The 18,835-nt window shown below is 40.2% G+C and overlaps 2 protein-coding genes across 5 annotated transcripts in view; one reads left to right on the top strand and one right to left on the bottom strand.

The window, feature by feature from the left end:
* Positions 1-3,830: 3,830 nt before the first annotated feature.
* MOM (ATP-dependent helicase family protein) overlaps positions 3,831-18,835 on the bottom strand; it is a 51,237-nt gene continuing 36,232 nt past the window's right edge. For all 4 annotated transcript variants that reach the window (XM_059574752.2, XM_059574754.2, XM_059574755.2 and 1 more), the window contains exons 14-20: positions 12,217-13,132; positions 11,820-12,049; positions 11,605-11,709; positions 8,688-10,319; positions 7,857-8,423; positions 7,560-7,773; positions 3,831-4,711 (exon numbers count right to left, since the gene is read on the bottom strand). In XM_059574752.2, coding sequence (XP_059430735.2) covers positions 4,050-4,711; positions 7,560-7,773; positions 7,857-8,423; positions 8,688-10,319; positions 11,605-11,709; positions 11,820-12,049; positions 12,217-13,132 — 4,326 coding nt within the window. In that variant the 3' untranslated portion in view covers positions 3,831-4,049. The remainder of the gene's footprint in view (positions 4,712-7,559; positions 7,774-7,856; positions 8,424-8,687; positions 10,320-11,604; positions 11,710-11,819; positions 12,050-12,216; positions 13,133-18,835) is intronic.
* On the top strand, positions 14,750-17,478 carry LOC148584149 (uncharacterized). The gene is made up of 3 exons (XM_088519277.1): positions 14,750-15,117; positions 16,525-16,998; positions 17,283-17,478. Exons 1-3 carry the CDS (start codon positions 14,820-14,822, stop codon positions 17,318-17,320), a joined length of 810 nt encoding a protein of 269 aa, XP_088375403.1. The 5' UTR covers positions 14,750-14,819; the 3' UTR covers positions 17,321-17,478.

The following is an 18,835-nucleotide window of genomic DNA, read 5'->3' as shown; positions in this document are numbered from 1 at the left end:
CTTATCCCATGTCTTGCCATCATTTCCTTCCAAGTAGACCAGTACCATTCCTTTTGGCTTGGTTGCAGTTTCGAACGAAGTGTCCCACCTTGCCACATCCATAGCACAAATTCTTCCTTGATCTGCATTTCCCAAAATGTGGCATGCCACACTTATGGCACCAATGACTCTATTCCTTGTTGGACCGCAACTCTTGGGGTGTCCTCTTCCTTAAGCTCCACAAGTATTCCCAATAGAACTCTTCCTTGAATCGGGTCCATGTAATAGCATCCTCGCTTCCTAATTCCATCACTAGCGAGTTCCTCTTAGCATACCACCATCACCTTGCTTCTCCAGAGAACTTGTAGGCTGCATACTTGACTCTTTGCTCTTTACTGTAGTCCATGGCTTGGAGCAGCACCTCTAAGTTCATAAGCCAATCCCTCACTTCTCCAAAGTTTAGATTCCCCTTAAACACAAGGAAACGATGCTTATAAAACTCCTTGAAAGAACAACCCTTGATTCCACTTGGAATCCCTTCTCCTCATACGTTGACCAAAACCCCCACCAAAAAACTTGCCACAGTTTCCAATGTTTGGGAGGCGTCCAGAACATTCCTTGTCTTTTCATCAGGATGGGATGGCCTCTTCCATCATTGCTCCTAATGCCATCGTGTAGTGACAAGTCACATCTCACTCAAAACGTCAAACCTAATCGCAAACCTATCCTTACTAAGGGCCTAAGCTACTACCACCTTGTCCAATGTCTTAATGTAGATCTAAGCTTAAGACCTTAAGTAGCTATCTTAGTGCAGATCAAACCTAATCTCCAAAGTTGCATCATCAAAGCGATCCTAATCTTGACTTCAATACCATATTGAATTCCTAAGATCCACAAGTCCAACATCCTCAAGATCATTAAGTATCAAAACTCTGTATCCCTTGTATACATTAAATCAATCCTATGCTCTTGTAGATCACCCTAGCATCTAATAGATCAATTCCTATAGTCTGCGGAGCCAAAAGCTCTAATAAATCTAGACCTAATACTTAACAGATCCATTCCTAAGGTTCGAAGAGCAACTGCTCTGATACCAACTGTAACGAACCATAAATTAATTAGCTACACGGTTCATCACCCAACCTTATTCCACTTCGAATAAAACTCAGGGACCTTTACTCCTCGAAAAGAGAGGATACTAAACAGCGGAAACAAAAAGATTCTATAAACATTAATCATTTCAACCAGAGTATCTACCAAAGATCATCAAGTAGCTATACAAGTCATCATCTTTACAAGGGATTCATGCTATACCTCAATATGCAAGCATGCATAAAAGCTCTAAGTCTACAACATAACTCAAAAAGTACTAGTTACCATGAGTACCCACCAAAGCTTGCAATAAGTCCTCAAGCATCTCCTGGGTTGAATCCTCCAAGGTAACCAAATGCTTCGCAGTATCCGTCTTCCGCTAAACTATCTATAACTGCATAGTTGTACATATGAAAAAAAAAAAAAAAAAAAAGGAATAATACAAGGGGTAAGTCTAAAGATTTAGTGAGTATAAATGTACATGACATACCGGTCATTAAATAGTAACTCAGTTGTTTATAAAGCATATGCAACATTATGATAGTTTATCATGGATGTGATATAGATATAATATATATTTATAATCATGAGTAATAGTAATAGTTCAACCGTATGACCTACCCAAAATATTATTCATTCTCAGCAGGATTGGCACTGTCCCGAGGGACCTGTAATACAACACTGGTACCCCAGATATTGTATGTTACCGTACATAACATTAGTGGCACTGCCGAGTCTGACCTCGGGCCACACCACTAATGATGTCCGTCCTATAGTGACCATCCATTAGGGAATGGCTACGCTTTGGTCACGAAACCATTGGATCCAAAGCCCACATCACACACATTTGACCATAAAGTTAATATGTATAGTAAACCCATAGCCGTTATCCCGCACGTACCGGTGTACCATGTTATACGATGCAATTAATCTTATCAGTCTTTTACATACATAGTTTTACAATCCTCATCATTATCTTATTAATCAACATATGTTTTCGCAAAAGAGAGTTCACAGTAGTTCTAAAATGTATTTTATGACAGTTGCAAAATATGCATGTTTGATATATATATAAACGTGCAATGCAGGAAAAGTAACAACAAGCATCCGTGTGAGTTTGTACTCACCTGAGTCCTAAGGTTCCTCCGTAAAATTCCCTTGAGGGTCCATAACCTCGAATACTGAGAAAAGACCCATCATTTGTTCTAAATCCAACTAAAACGAACCTAGAACATGAAAACAGAGGCTATTGGACGACTGGCCAAAGTGGCATTCCCTGAAACGTTTCTGACCATACGTTAGGGCTCGTGGCGGTACGTCCGCCTAGAAGGCTCGTATGTCCGGTCTCATGGCCGTACGTTCGCCCAGAAGGCTCGTATGTCCGGTCTCATGGCCGTACATCTGCCCAGAGAGTTTCAGATAGAACCTCAATTGGTTCAACCATCCTCCTATCCTCCCAAACTACTTCTAAAGCTACCAAAAGGATTTTTAAAACCTCCTATCTCAAAACAAGGCCTCTATGAAAAATGAAATATGTCCAACAAGAATCAAACGCTAACCCATGCTTAAACCAAAATAAACTATTAAACCGCCAAGATTAAAGCATCACCTAGCTAGAAACTCAAAACCAATAACTGATTTAGCAATTAAATAGCATAACAGCTAAGAAAGGAGCTAGGCTTAAGGATATTACCTCCTTGAAGCGAAACTTTAAGAACCTCCTCTCTTCTCCACTAAACACACAAAATCTCACAAAACACTTTCATAGAGTTTAGGGAGCTTGGGGGCATAAATGAGCATGTGAAAGTAAGGTGGGTAGGGCGGTATTTATAGCAGAGGGTGCTACCAACTTCTCTGAATAGTAGCGAACATCCAGGTATTATTGGGGCGTATGTCCAATATTGTTTACACAGCGATAAGGCTGTAGCGTACATTCCAGTATTACCTAGGGGGTATTCCAAAGTAGAGTACGTCTATGTACTATTGGCAGAGTACAACATACTATTGTCAGCGTACGTCTGGTGGTCCCCATGCGTACGTCCTCAACTACAGACAAGAGTGTACGTTCGGTAACCCTAGCGTACCTCCGGTCTGAAATCCCAAATCTCAAAATGCCCCTCTAGTTGTTGCTAGTGACCCAAAACCCAAATTAACCTTCTAACTAAGCTACCTAAGCTTAGTTAATTATTTGGGTTACTAAAATTACCTATCTACTTTAATAGATGTAGGACACCCAAAAACAAATGAGGGTAAAAAAAATGATACAGTGATCCAAAAAAAGCCCAAAACTGAAAATTAGTTATATGTTTATCTTGAGAAAGCCCAAAAAGTTTGCGCCTTTCATGTTGTAGATGGTGCGTTCGCGCCTTTTAAAATTGCGCCTTTTATGTTGTAGATGGTTATGGTTAGTGATTTTTGTCAATAATCACTGACCGTAACCACCTTTACATCCCTACTTTCTTCATTCTAGAAAAATCTTTCTAGCAGAAAAAACATAATAAAAATTAGGAAAAAAAAAAAAAATGAAACATAATATTAGTACCAACTATCATTTTCATTTTGCGGTAACGCCTACTACAATCTGACGATTACTCGCTAATTGGAATTTGTCATTGTCATGCATAACATATAATTACTTCCTCACATGCATATAATCACATCATCCCCGACTAAACAAAAAATTAACTTCGCGCCACCCCTTCGGGATTATTAAAAGTACCAACTTTCTGGGTAAAAATTTCCATATTTCTGAGATTGAATATCAAAGTTGTCAGTTGAAGACTCAATTTCCAATAGTGGGGGGGAAAAAAGGGAATATTTAACAATTAGAAATAGAGAATGATTTTACATTACTACACAATTTCAACAATATTAACATCTGGCACCAGCTCTGCTCTCTCTCACTAGTCACTAGGCCATTGTCAAAAGCCCTCTTGGGGGCACAAAGGTTACCTTACAATGTATCATGGGTGGGTGGGTTAGTCATCATCTGATAAACAAACAATGTCAGCCGTACGTACAGCATTAACCTGCACGCTATTTGTGCCGCATTCAGATAGTTGTCGGGGCATATTTGGTGGATTTGCACCAGATCGACAGTCAAATTCATCGACAGTTTCAAGCCTCGGGCCCCTATTGTAAGGACCAGAAGATAGGCATGAAGGTGCTACTCGGGTTGTAGCAGTGTTGCCAGGTGCCTGCTGACGTGGAAGAGAAGGCAGACTGTTTGTAGACATGGATGTAGCAGTGTTGCCAGGTGCCTGCTGACGTGGAAGAGCAGGCAGACTGTTTGTAGACATGGATGTAGCAGGTCTAAAAGGTTGCAGATGTGGGGCTGGAGCACGAATTTCACTGCCAATCTGGAGATTTCCTGCGGGAGGGGAGATGGAGCTGATGTTGGGGGGTCTTGTAGGAGTATTCAAGTAAACCGAAGGATGGTGAGACTGCACAGCTGGGCTTGTAATATGAGGGCTAGCTGCAGGTACACTGGTAGTCTGTAGGATAGCTGCAGGTACGCTGGTAGTCTGTAGGATAGCTGCAGAAAGGCTGGCTGAAGATGGACCAGCAACAAGAGAAGGCCCTTGTGCATTTTGCTGCATCGATAGCTGAACCACCTGCTGCATGAAACTCGAATTCACATCTGCGAGGAAAATGAGATATAGGGGGTGATGAGGGAAAACTAGCAAATATATGTAAATTCAATATACATTCAGCAGTTAGTGATATTATGTGGATACACAACAAATATTCATGAAGATCACTTCCATTGAGGAAATAACACTACAGCCAAACTTGAGAAAAGGCACATACATAATATAACACACAGCTCTAGTTCTGAGAAAGCTAACCCTCCACCAGCTTTTTACCACCAAATTTGTCCAAAGATAAACCATAACCTTTGATTGCCTTTCCGAGGAAAGAGGAACAAAACAAAAGGTTACCTGCCAATCAAATACTCTCATTCGTTTCTTTTTCCATTTTTGTACCTTTTTTTCCATTTTTTTTAAGTAATAATCATGTTTAATTAAAAGTAATAATCACTTATATAGACTACGTTGAAGAAAATTCCTCCAACTCAGTTTGGAATAAAACTTTGTCCTTTATTAAAAGTGTAAGGTGCCCTTAGGTACACTGGAAGTATACATGAGGAAACACCTAAGTAGAAAAATAAAAACGAATAAAAAAATCAGCATAACTAATCGACAAAGGGGAAAGATATCCCGCAGTCCAAAGCTACAAAGTACGCAGAAACGTGGAAAGAATATCTTCTAATGATCTCTCCAAGTCCTCAAAGTTCCTATTATTTCTCCCTCCAAATAGTCCAGACGAGACAAATAGGCACGATTTTTTTTCCATTTGTATAAAACACATAACACAAATCCACTATGTTTAGTATTTAAGTATATAACTAATTTATATTTTGTCTTTCACTTTTGCTCTTACAAAACACATAACCCTCATCCACTATGTTTAGTAATTGAATACAAAACTATGTTACATTCATAACTAGAGATAAACTTGCCATGCTCATACAACCTCATGATTAATCGGACCTCTTGATTAAATATTCAATAATTTGTTTCAGTAAGCCCGTTAGTCTGCCATCCCAAGCTGTCATTGACTCCACCCAATTTGAAACTTTTAGCAAATATTTGCTAGATCAATTAAAAAGCATCCAAAATCAATAGGAAGACCTCAACGACCACATAAAAACCACCAATAATTGGTGTCTGAGTCAGAGAGGTCAGCAAGGAAGTGGTCTTGAAATACCCAGTGTATGTATGATAAGTTTTGTGTCTGAACAGCCTAAAGAGAATTCTGAGGATTCTCAAGAGCCACCAAAATAAAAGTTCTGGGCTCTCAGACGACTTTAAGGTGGTAAATTTTTCTGAACCTACCTTTTGATCCTGTCAGTAGGTGTCAAAAGGTTTCCTATGCTTAGGACAATGCACAGGTTCAAGTGGGTTTGCACTTGTAGAGTTTCTAAGTCAACCAACACAGTTGTCACTTGTCAGTCATGATCTTCATGGTGAGACTCGAAAACAAATTCAAGCAAGCCGTACCCAATATAAAATTGAGGTCGACTTATGTCAGCATCTCAATGACTTCAATATTTGGAACAATGTCATGGTCCAGATTATTCGAACAGTTTCCACTTGGACCTGTTCGAAAACTACAAGCTCATAGTGTTGGGCCTTTGAAAGTGTTGCAGTGGGATACACCAAATGTGTTTGTCAGTGATGTTCCACCTGATCCTGGTATTAGCTCCACATTCAATGTAAGGGAACTAATTGCGTATCCAGTCCACACCATTCTTCCAGACAATCCTCTTGAATAACCTCCCCTTTTCCCCAACACCTACCCTAGGCATGATCCTACACAGCAACCCCTCCCACCAGCACATCAAGAATGTATTGATATCTTTTTAGATGAGCAGGTTGTTTTTCCCAGGGATGGAGGAGTTCAGTATTTTCTAGTCTGTTGGAAGGGCCGACTAGATTCATGGATTCCCGAGGAGAACTTGCAGCAGATGATTATGCTTTTCATAGTACTACCAGGTCTACCGTGAGCTAAACTCGACGAGGTCGAGCTCTTCCCACCACAGGAGAGTGATAGGGAGCACCATACATGTGCCACAGATCACACCAGCCCAAGATCTTGTGGTTGGGTGATTGAGAGATAGATCATTATCGGGCTTGTTATTAATTTTCCATCTTTGTTTTATTAGTTATTTTTGGACTTTATGTTATTTTAGCGGGTCATTAGCCCAAGTATGTTACTACTTTTCATTTGTATTAGCAGATTTTGATGAATAATATTATTGACATGGTTTTGTCGTCCTCTTCTTCCTCTTAACTTTTCTTTCTTCTCCTGGTTCTATTTCTTCTTTTTCTCCTATTTTCTCTTCGCTTTTAGACTTTTGTTGACTGTCCTACATCATTGTTACTATTCAAAATTCATATTTACTGAATCGTTTTTTTATATGCATGAAATCCACTAATCATTGTATCTACTTCTTCCTCTCAATCATCATAGATTTTTTTTTGTATTTAACCTAGTTTACGTTTTTTATTTGCTTTTTCTTCTTTGGAAGAGGAGCTGCAGGGAGAGGGGGAAGAAAAAGACACTCTTTTGTAAGTGCGAAAGCTGCTCACGCGCACAAGTGGGCGGTGATGTCAAGTGAACCAGTTTCCAACATATAGTCGACCATTGTGATAGCTCTATTCCAAAAGTGAAGAAGCATCCTACACAAGAAGTTATATCTTTCATACAAAAACAGATTTTCAATTGATTAGAAAACATGAAGCAGAAGCATGATTTGTAACATGCCCTAAGTTATACAGAAATAAAGTCTAAGGACCAAGGTATACATTCTGCATCAACTACAGAGCTTAAGTAAACAACATTACTCATCTTAACATCTAAATTTGAGCAGCCAACTAATGAAATGAACACTAATCGTTAAAAAGGAATGAGATGCAACATACCTTGCTTTCCTGATGAACCAGGTGCCATGCATTTAGACCTGAAAGCGTCAGCCAAGATTTTGTTCATCAGCACTTTGGTATGATTTACATCCAGTTCCTTCTTCTTAATATCAAACTCAGCTTCCATCTCCTGAATTTTAGTCTCATACTTTCTACGAATTTGAGCAACAACCTCCTCAATCTCCTTCTCACAATCAGATTTGACCTGCAACTTCTGCTCAAAAAGAAAAACTTAGCTGTTAGATAATGAAAAAAGATTATAACTACATCAAGCAACCAAGTAAACTGGAAACGGACCATATCTTCATGAATTTTGATCGTGTGATCTGTTTCTTTACGTATTCTTTCCAACTCGTTTTGAAGCGGGTCAGGATACAAAATCATAGGCATGCGGGATGCCACAGGGGGTGCAGTTTGTATAGGACGATTACTAAATTCTGTGGCAATGGGCATACTCCTTGTGTCTGATAATTGTGTTCGCAAGCCACCTATAGGTTCATCAATGGGAAAATGCAACACATGTGATGTTGAAGGTTGCAAAACAGCTTGTTCTGAAAGCTCAACAGGGTTCTCAACCACTTGCATGGGAATCTGAGCAAATTGGCTGGACGTATGGCCTTCAAAGCTTGGCACATGTTCAACTCTACCAGCTGAATGTAAGTCAGAAGCACTGTTGCCAGAATGTGAATCAGTAGATGGTAACTGTATTTGCATTACAGGCTCTATTCTGGAAAGTACAGCATCATTTTGATGGGATGCTAAAAGTTCAACTTGTTGCGGAGTATTCTGCATGTCAGTAACTGGGTCTTCCCCAACTGGCAACCCAGCAGCTGTGTATGGTAGGGTACATTCATCTTGGAGTGCCTGGACATATATGGATTCATTAGTAAGAATTGGGCAGCTAAACTGACTCTTTTCTTTTCAATTCTTTTGACAGATATTATTGTAGGAGAATATGGACAATAGACAAAATGAAATCAGATTAACAATTAACCAAGAATGTTATAGCATACATATCTCTACATGTGTTCAGAAACCCTTTAAAAACTACAATAATATTACATTGTTCCGTCCTCAGAACAAAATTACATTCCTTGATATGTGCATTATGATAGTAACATACACTACCTGATTACATGGCACAGGACCACCTTGAGCCAAGTTTGTCATGGGCTGCACTGAAGGTGAATTTACCAGGAAAAGCTCCTGAGAATGAGGGTTTTGATGGATGGTATTACTTGCTGCATCTTGCTGGTCGACTCCAGTAAAATTATCTGAGGCCACAGCATATGCTCTATCATTCTGATTGTTGATGTTATCAACCTCCACTACTTTACAAGGAGCCGCTTCACACACTACCAATTGAACTTCTCCATCAGCCATGTTTGATGTGGCTCCATTAGGAATTTGTTCATCAGATGAAGGTGGACTCACAGAGGAGAGATTCTCTGGACCATTGCTGGATCTGACAGTTTCTGGCACTCCCAATGGGACCCCTTTATTTGGCACACTGGATCGGTCAGCCCTTTGTTCTTCTGATGGTTGATTCACGGAGATAACATTTTGCTGACCATCATTGGAATTGACAGTTTCAGGCAATTTCAGTGGGACCTCTGCATCTGGATTGCTAGACGTGGCTTCATCAGCATTATGCTCTTTGGAACAAGGATTAACTGAGTCAATGTTAACCTGATCATCACCTGAACTGCCAGCTCCATTGCAGTTCTCAAATCCTGTAACTGAGACACCCTCAGGAGCCATGGTATTTAATTCATCACTCACACTATCCTGCCTACACAGGAGAGCTGGAGTTTCAACAGCACTGCAGCATCCTACAGCTTCGTCAGGAACAGTTTCAGAAATTCCATAAAATCCCAGTCCATTGCCTGGTGAGCTTTGTACAGGTCTGTCAGGACAATGTTCTTCTGAAAGATGACCAGAAACAAGTGCAACATTCTCGGAACCATCATGAGCTGCAATTCGGTCACAAGTCTTCAAGCATTTCACCCCATGCCCAGGTTTATTTGAAGGTGTCTTATTTAATAGCTCAACTTGAGCCCAGGACTTCACTTCTTCCACCAAAAGGTCCCTCCTCTCAACCACGTTTTTCTTTGCAACCAGCAGTGCTTCCTCAAGACGCTTAAGGCGTATCTCCATCTGGTAGTCCAGTTCTTCAATTCTTTTTGCATGTTCGTTATCCATTATCTTAAGTTTATCTATTCTCATAGAAAAATTACTTTGTAAATAAGCACAGATTATAGTTGACTCCATTCTGTGCCTTTTCTCAAGCTGTGCCTTTTCTTCCTCGGTAGTTCTCTTAATCTTATCCTTTTCTTCCTGTTGCTTCTGATCGAGTTTCATCAACTGCTTGTCACACTTCTTCCGAATTTCTTTGATACTTTTTGAAACATCTTTCTTTGCTAGCTGGGAAAGGACTTGTTTATCAGAGAATTCTTCATGCAGTGACCAGGCTTCAACATCTCCCTTCACCTTTTGCAAGTTAGATATTGTTGGTTGTGGAAGCCTTGCATGTGAAGGCTCCTTCGTAACACCTTTAGTTGATAAACCCGAGACACTTGAAGACTTCATAACTTTACAATTTCCTGTACGGTATAAAAATATGTTCTTCAGACAGCGCAACAATGAGTAAAAATAGTCCACCTCTTCTTTCTTGCAGTCAAAATTTAAATGCTGCTTTGCAAGTGCCAGCGATTCTTTGTGGTCAATTTTGTACTTTAGCAATGATGCTGCAGTCCAACACTGAAATTTGAACAATGCACCAGTAAAACATCTTGTTAGAAATGCCATAGTATTATGGAAAAAGAAAAAAAAAAAATTGCAGACATGCAAACACAAGTCCAGTACAATAGTAAAATATATAATGACATGTTTAAATATTTGTGTTCATTATTTTCAATGAATGAAAGTCTTGTTCAACCTAAAAAAAGATACAAAGCTGTTTAGGGCAAAAAGAAAACAAGCAGCTTTGTTGGCGGCATGGTCAAACACAAGTAGAAACAAAAGAGTTCCCAAACATTCATCAGAGAGAGAGGACTAGCTGGATAGAAGTTCTAAAGGATCAGCCTTGAGTCTTTCCAAGTATAACTAGCCACATGATGTTTTTAGGCTGAGCTTTATTTTTAACTTGAGTGCAATAATGCCGTTTAGCAGTAAGGAAGCTAACGTCCTGCACTGTACAAAGCTTTTCTCAAAAACAATCATCTCTCTCCCTGCCAGTAGCAACTACAATACGCACAAACAAGAGAGATCCACTGTACTGATATTGATTTTGGACCAATTCTGGCTAGACTCCAGTCCACTAGCCTCCCAAGTGGACAATATATAGAGCAAACATTTTCATGTGCTCAAACAATGTATGAACTTTTCAAATATATACCAATTTTCCTTCACTTTGCCTACTGGGTATTCCATATCAGTTTGGTCTAACTACTGTGGACATTTACTTACAAAAGCTTGATAAAACTTTTTGAGAGCAATATCCTTTCTTTGCGAGTGGGAGTGCAGGCTTTTACACGTGTTGCAAGAGATATTGCCAGTTAAATCAGTTAAAAATATCCACGTACAAAAAGACTACACAGAAAGACATTATATGATCTCTATAAAAGGCTAGGCAAGTTACACCCTCAATTCTCCATTTTTTGAGAGTGCTGTTAGGTCATTCATTGAACCAACATGCATTAAGCTGAATACATCCTAAAACGGAAAAATTGCTTTTTCATGTATGCTTGCCAGAGGAAACAGAGGCCTGGATGATGAAGACGCTATGACATCTGAACGGAAAAGAAATAAAATAGGATAAAAATATAAATATTAAAGAATTAAATAACAATTCTAAGTTGATAGAAAGAGTAAGCATACATTTAATTGCATTTCAAATATTCATATACAGAAAAGATCACCAATTACATTTCATTCAGGATTGGACAGATACTTCACAAACAAACAGATGATAGACAATAGTTAAAGATTAAGAGAATGAATATTTTTCTTTTCCATTAAAAAGAGAATGGGGAAAAATTCTAACCAGAGATATCTGAAAAGCCTGCAATATTGTCGCTGGTTCTCTGTTGACATGATGATTATTCATCACATACTCAAGAAACTTTTCAACCATGCCCTTGACATCATCCTGCATTAACATAACATGTATTGATATCATTGTAGAGGAAAAGAAATATGGCAGATCAACAAGTATTATAAATATAATATTATCAGGAGGGGAATGAGTTTCATACATACCGAGAGTTTTAGAATTTGGCATAGTTTTTCTATCTGTGGCTTCAAAAGAAGATGAAGACTCTCCTGCTCATCACGCAAATTTCTTTGATCCTCAGATTCAACCATATTACCTTCCAGTGATTCTGAGATACTATTAACCAGCCGAAGTGTGGTAGGAGCTGTTTGTGCATGAAGGCTATCATTCACAAGAGCAGTTGGCCTACACAAAGATGGAGTCACAGTATCTGCACCTGCAGAAGTAAGGGATGCCATAGCAAGCTAAATTTAGGATTAAAGAAATGTAAAATCCTTCCCTACCAAGGATAACACTGAATCTCCTTGCACCAACAAAAGCCTTATCAAGGATAATGGAGAATGTCACAACAAAGTGAAATTATTTGTCTCATCAGCCACTTACCTTCATCGTCTCTAGAAATTATTTTTTCCTCTAGTCCAGGTTTCAGAGAGGTCGGATCAACATTACTGTTGAGCATCTTCTTGCGCTTCTTTACAACTTGATCATTCTCCACTTCTGGTCTCTTTGGCAACTCATGGTGAACCCTTTTCCGGATCCTTTGAGATGAACCAAAAGGATATTTCCATTGAAGATGCTTTCCCTCCAACAATTTTGTCCAAAATATATGGGGTTGAGCTTCATCCAACAATAGAACTGTACGCTCACCGGGCAATGAACTTGTGCTGTAAATTCCTCCAACTTGTTCAACTCTCAAAATCATAGACGAGTTAGTTGTGCCAGTGTCTTCACCATTCTGAAGGATGGACAAGAACTCCTGGACTACATCTTTCAGAAGTGATTGTTCAGACACAGAACTTGCACTAGGAGCAGGGGTATTGGCACTATGGAACTTATCCAAATTATCAAATAATTGAGATACCCCCAACATGAGCAGCATATGACAAGTACTCTGGATTATGTTCTGTAAGCTATCACTGATCTTATTTTGCTTTGCAAGGATTAGAACATTTTCTTCCACGGTAAAAGATGAATATAGGCGGAAAAGTTTTATCTGCTCAAGTTGTGAATCGATTGTTATCTTTTGCAGAGCTTTGAAATTATTCATGGGGGTCCAGTCACTATCAAATATGATCACAGTATCAACTGATGATAGTTTGATGCTAGGAAGACACGCACGAAATTCTAATAAAAACACAAATCTCCCACACTCCTTGTTGTTGAACTTGTTTAAAGCAGCTGCCTTCTTAGAAGGAAGAATTCCCATTTCAACACGTTCATAAGAATCTGGACCAAACCTTTGACGCAGGAAGTCATCCAAAATATCTCCAACAGAGTCCCTTCCAGAACCACTAATCGACTGTCAATAAAAAATATTTATAAAAACATTAAAATAGCAACCAAAAGATGCAAATTATCCAGCATGCAAGCGAACACCAAGGGAGAGAGAGAGAAAGAGGGATAAGTATTTCTACAGCACTATTATTACAGGTCAAGAGGTAGATGAAGATTTAGTTCATAAGCACATATGTAACTTGACTTTCTTATTTCGTAGACTGAAGTAAATGCAGTTGTTTATCTAGCACAGTAGCTAACATAACAGACTTCCTAGAATAAGCTATGCAAATTGATTACAACTACTACTATGAAAAGGACAAAATACCTTTTGGTCGTACTTTGTTACTTGTTTCACTTTGGCCCTTGTGTTGTTGATTTTTTTCAGTCAAATCCTTCAAAATTTTCTAACTGTTGGAATGTATTCCTCAAGGGACCATAAAAGAGGTTACAACAATCTCATAGCTGGCACTTTTTTTTGATGTGGTATTAACGAAGTGTCAGTCAGATACGGTCTATATATATCATTATATATTTAGCCATAATTAGTCTTTCTAGTTATGGCATGTTCTTGTATTATAGCTATAGTATATTGTAATTAATAGATAGATTTTAGTTACCTTATTTATTTCCCTAGATTGCTGTAGTCGCTGAGATACAGCCTGTAAATACCTAGACAATTTCTATATAATACGAGGAACCCTCACATTGAGAGGTATTCAATACAATTGACATGGTATCAGAGCCATCATCTAAATTAGGGTTGTTCTAGGTTTTCAGTTACCTGTTGTTTTTTTTGTGGCGGTCGATAACTTCGATCATTCTGGTGGGTTCTAAACTGCTATTTGGCAGTTTTTTGTTGAGGGTCGAGGCAGTCTACATTGATTAGTGGCTGTCGGGAGAGCCTTTGGAGGTTGTGGAGAATCCTTGGTGGCTGTCGGCGATCTGGGTTGTCTGAGATTTGGTGCTGTCGGCAGGTTCAGGTGTGGCGGATTCTATTTTGGTGTGGTGTGGAGCGTTTCCGGCGATTTGTGGTGGTTGTCGGCAGACTGGGGCTTTCGGCGATCTCCTTGGTGGCTGTCGGCGATCTAGGCTGTCGGTCGTTTTTGGGCTGTCGGCGATTCTGGTGTATTTGGGGCTGACGGCGGCGTGGTCGTGAAGGATTTGGGGCTGTCTGCGATTCTGGAGGAGTAGGGGCTGACGGCGGCGTGGTCGTTTTGGGCTGTCGGCGATTCTGGAGGATTTGGGCTGACGGCAGCGTGGTCGCATGATCGTTTTGGTTGCTGTTTCTGTTTGGTGAAGACGTGAGGTGTTATTTGGGTGCTGTTTGGTTGCTGTTTGGGTGCTGTTTGGTGGGCTTGGGCTTGATTGGTAGCTGTGGGCTCATATTTTTAGTTGCTGGTAACTTTGGGTTTGCTGGGCTTGGGCTTAGTTGCTGTTTGGGGTTGCTGATTGGTGTTTGACTTGTGTGGACTTGGGCTTGCTGTCCAACAGATCTGGTGGGCCTATTACTCCTTTATCAGGTGTTTTAATTTCTAATTTTCTTATTTCATCATGTCTTCTAGCGAGGCTTTTGGGGTTCGTTTTACTGAAATTCCCAGTTTCAATTATTTGTTATGGGAAAAGAGTTGTGGGGCCATATTGACGGTAGTGATCCAGCTCCTACGGAAACTAAGGAGTTGGCTAAGTGGAAGGTCAAGGATGCACGTGTGATGTCTTGGATCTTAGGGTCTGTTGATCCTCTTATTGTGCTCAATCTGAGGCCCTATAAGACTGCGAAGACTATGTGGGAGTATTTGTTGAAAGTTTGTCATCAGGACAATACCGCACGCCGTTTTCAGCTGGAATATGAGATTGCTAGTTACACTCAAGGCAATCTCTCCATTCCGGAGTATTTTTCTGGTTTTCAAAATTTGTGGGGAGAATTCTCTGATATGGTTTATGCGAAGGTACCTGCTGCATCTCTCTCTGCTGTTCAGACAGTTCATGAGCAAAGCAAGAGAGATCAATTCCTGATGAAATTTTTTTTTTTTTGATAAGTAAATATGATATAAAAGAGCGTAGAGGGGCGCAACCCACATACACGGGAAGTATAAAAGAGAGCGCCTAAGAGGGAGAGAAATGAAAAAGGAAATCAGAGAAGCTAATCCCTATAGGAGCTAGCCAAGCGGCCGTCCAGGAATACAAAGTAAAGAAGAAAAAATGAGTCAATTCCTCTATAGTCCTAGTGGAGTCCTCAAAGCATCTAGCATTCCTTTCATTCCAAATACACCACATAAGACACAAAGGAATCATCTTCCACACTACCGCGCTTCGGGAACGACCTCCCGACCACCAACCATCGAACAAGCCCCTCACCTTGCAAGGCATGACCCAAGACAGCCCAAACCGATTAAAAATAGTATGCCAAAGGACACTTGCAATCTCGCAATGGAGAAGAAGATGATCAACCGACTCTCCATTCTTCTTGCACATACAACACCATTCAACTACCACTAAGTTTCTCTTCCGCAGGTTGTCGTGAGTCAAAATTTTGCCTAAAGCCGCGGTCCACCCAAAGAAAGCCACTCGCAAAGGGACCTTAGTACGCCAAATGCTCTTCCAAGGGAACACCTCATGGTCACATTTGCACATAGCCTTGAAGAGAGACTTAACCTCGAAATTGCCTTTCTTAGACGAAGACCATCTAATACAATCCATAGAGCCTATGGATATCTTGTGCGAGTACAACAGGTCGAAGAAAGAAGAAATCAAATCCATCTCCCAATCCTGAACTGACCGCATCAAAAGTGACATTCCATTCGACAACCCCATTCCTCCAAATAAAGTTATCCTTCACCCAAGCTTCTTTGTGTCTGGCTATGCTGAACAAAGACGGGAAAGCATGCTTCAAAGAGGAGTCCCCACACCAAATGTCCTGCCAAAAGCGAACTTTTGAACCCTCCCCTACCTCATACCGAATACCTTTGGCAAAAAAATTCCAACCTTGACGAATGTGCTTCCATAAGCCCACACCATGGGAACCCGAAACCTCCTTAGTGCACCAACCACCCTCCTGATCTTCATATTTAGCTTTGATAACCTTATACCATAGAGCCTCACTCTCATTAGCATATCTCCAAAGCCATTTACCCAATAGAGCTTGATTAAACTGATGCAAATTACGAATGCCAAGCCCGCCGTACCGAAGGGGACGACAGACTTGGTTCCAATTTACAAGATGTAGCTTAGGCTCGTCTCCCATCCCTCCCCATAAGAAGTCTCTTTGAATTTTTTCAAGTCTTTTAGCTACACTCATAGGAATCGGAAACAAAGACATAAAGTAAGTCGGAAGATTAGAGAGCGTACTCTTAATGAGAGTTATACGACCTCCTTTAGAGAGATACATTCTCTTCCAACCTGCCATCTGACGCTCCATTTTGATGAAATTGCGCCCTGAATTTGAGGTTATTCGCTCAAATTTAATGAATCGGGATCCTTCTCCATCTTTGGATGTTTGTTTTGGAGAGTTACTTCGCGAGGAGCAGCGTCTTCTCACACAGGCTACGTTCCAGCAAAATTCCAACCCGAATCCAGTAGCCTATGCAGCCCATGGGAAAGGGAAGGGTAAGGATATGCGCAAGGTCCAGCGTTTCAGCTGCAAGGAGTATGGTCATATTGCTGCCAACTGTGCAAAGAAATCTTGCAACTACTGTAAGAAACAGGGCCACTTTATCAAAGAATGTCCCATTCGACCTCAGAATCGTCAAGCTACTGCCTATCAGGCTGCAGTGAACACCTCTTCTGCTCCAGTGATGTCCTCAGCTTCTTTTGCGGCCGGATCAGCTATTCTTACTCCTGAAATGGTCCAGCAGATGATTATGTCAGCCTTTTCAGCCTTAGGGCTCCAAGGTAATAGTACTATTTCTTCTAAGTCTTGGCTTATTAATTCTGCTGCATCCAATCATATGACCAGATCGTCCGATACTCTTTGCAATGTTCGTCCATATCATGGTTCATCCCATATTCAAGTAGCTAATGGGAGTCATTTAGCTATTACTGAAGTAGGAGATATCAATCCTTCATTCAGAGATATTTATGTATCTCCTGGACTTTCTAGTAGTCTTATTTCAGTTGGCCAGTTAGTTGAAAAAAACTGTGATGTCCATTTCTCTCGTAATGGTTGTCTTGTGCAGGATCAGGTGTCGGGGAAGATACTCGCGAAGGGGCCTAAAGTTGGCAGACTATTTCCACTGCACTTTTCAATTCCTAGTTGTTTATCTTTGGCTTGTATGACAGTTAACACTCCGAACGAAGTATGGCACAAACGTTTGGGTCATCCAAACTCTGTTATTCTGTCTCATATGTTAAATTCTGGTTTGTTAGGCAATAAAGAACGTGTTTCTAAAAATTTGTCATTTGACTGTTCTGTATGCAAGCTTGGTAAGACTAAAACTCTTTCGTTTTCTTCTCATGGTAGTCGTGCTGCAAAATGCTTTGATATTGTGCATAGTGATGTATGGGGCATTTCTCCTATAATTTCTCATGCTCGATATAAATATTTTGTGACATTCATAGATGATTTCAGTCGGTATACTTGGGTCTATTTTCTTCGGGCCAAATCTGAGGTCCTGTCTGTTTTTCAGACCTTTGTAGCATATATTGAGAACCAATTTTCTACAAGTATTAAGATTTTGAGGTCTGATTCTGGTGGAGAATACATGTCTCGCGAGTTTCATGATTTCTTACACCACAAAGGAATTGTCTCTCAGCGCTCTTGTCCTTATACTCCGCAACAAAATGGGGTGGCGGAACGAAAGAACCGACATCTCTTGGACGTTGTTCGCACCTTATTGCTTGAGTCATCTGTTCCTTCTAAATTCTGGGTTGAGGCATTATCTACCGCAGTTTACTTAATTAATAGACTGCCCTCTCAGGTCTTGAATTTTGATTCTCCTTATTATCGATTGCATCATCAGCATCCTAGCTATCTTGATTTGCATACTTTTGGATGTGTTTGCTTTGTTCATTTACCTCCTCATGAACGTCACAAACTTTCTGCTCAGTCTATTAAATGTGCCTTTATGGGTTATAGTATTTCTCACAAAGGTTATGTTTGCTATGATCCTTGTTCTAACAAAATTTGTATATCTCGTAATGTTGTTTTCTTTGAGAATCAATGTTTCTTTTCTACACATGTTGAATCATTGCCTGAGATTAGTATTCTACCTTGTTTTGATGACTTGCCTCTTTTGCCTGAGCAGTTCAAACATGGAATTGTGTATACTCGACGTCTACCAACTTTGCCCCTTACCGAGACTGACCCTTCATCTGAAACTGTTCCGACAACTCCTCCGATTGACCCGCCATCTAAGACAGTTCATGAGTCTGGTCCTCGACGCTCTACTAGGGTATCACGTCCTCCTGATAGGTATGGTTTTTCCCACACTTCTTATAATGCTACTTTATCTTCTATTTCCATCCCTACATGTTTTTCCGAGGCTGTAAAATATGAATGTTGGCGGAAAGCGATGGATGAGGAACTTCGGGCTCTCCAAGACAATCATACATGGGATGTGGTTCCTTGCCCCTCTCATGTTAAAGCCATTGGTTGTAAATGGGTTTACTCGATTAAGCTTCGCTCTGACGGGACTCTGGATCGGTATAAGGCCCGATTAGTTGCTCTTGGGAATAGGCAAGAATATAGGGTGGACTACAAGGAGACATTTGCTCCGGTCGCGAAGATGAC

This window comes from Corylus avellana, chromosome 8, assembly GCF_965113065.1.
Source record: "Corylus avellana chromosome 8, dhCorAvel1.hap1.2, whole genome shotgun sequence".
NCBI lineage: Eukaryota > Viridiplantae > Streptophyta > Magnoliopsida > Fagales > Betulaceae > Corylus > Corylus avellana.
This window is presented reverse-complemented; position numbering and strand designations above follow the sequence as displayed.

What these genes read in the sequence shown, in the direction of transcription:
- LOC148584149 (XM_088519277.1), top strand. Translation starts at nt 14,820, where the DNA reads ATGTCTTGGATCTTAGGGTCTGTTGATCCTCTTATTGTGCTCAATCTG. An exon ending in GCAAAGCAAGAGAGATCAAT is followed by an intron (nt 15,118 to 16,524) that starts TCCTGATGAAAT and finishes TCTGACGCTCCA; the next exon opens with TTTTGATGAAATTGCGCCCT. An exon ending in TTCAGCCTTAGGGCTCCAAG is followed by an intron (nt 16,999 to 17,282) that starts GTAATAGTACTA and finishes TGTCTTGTGCAG; the next exon opens with GATCAGGTGTCGGGGAAGAT.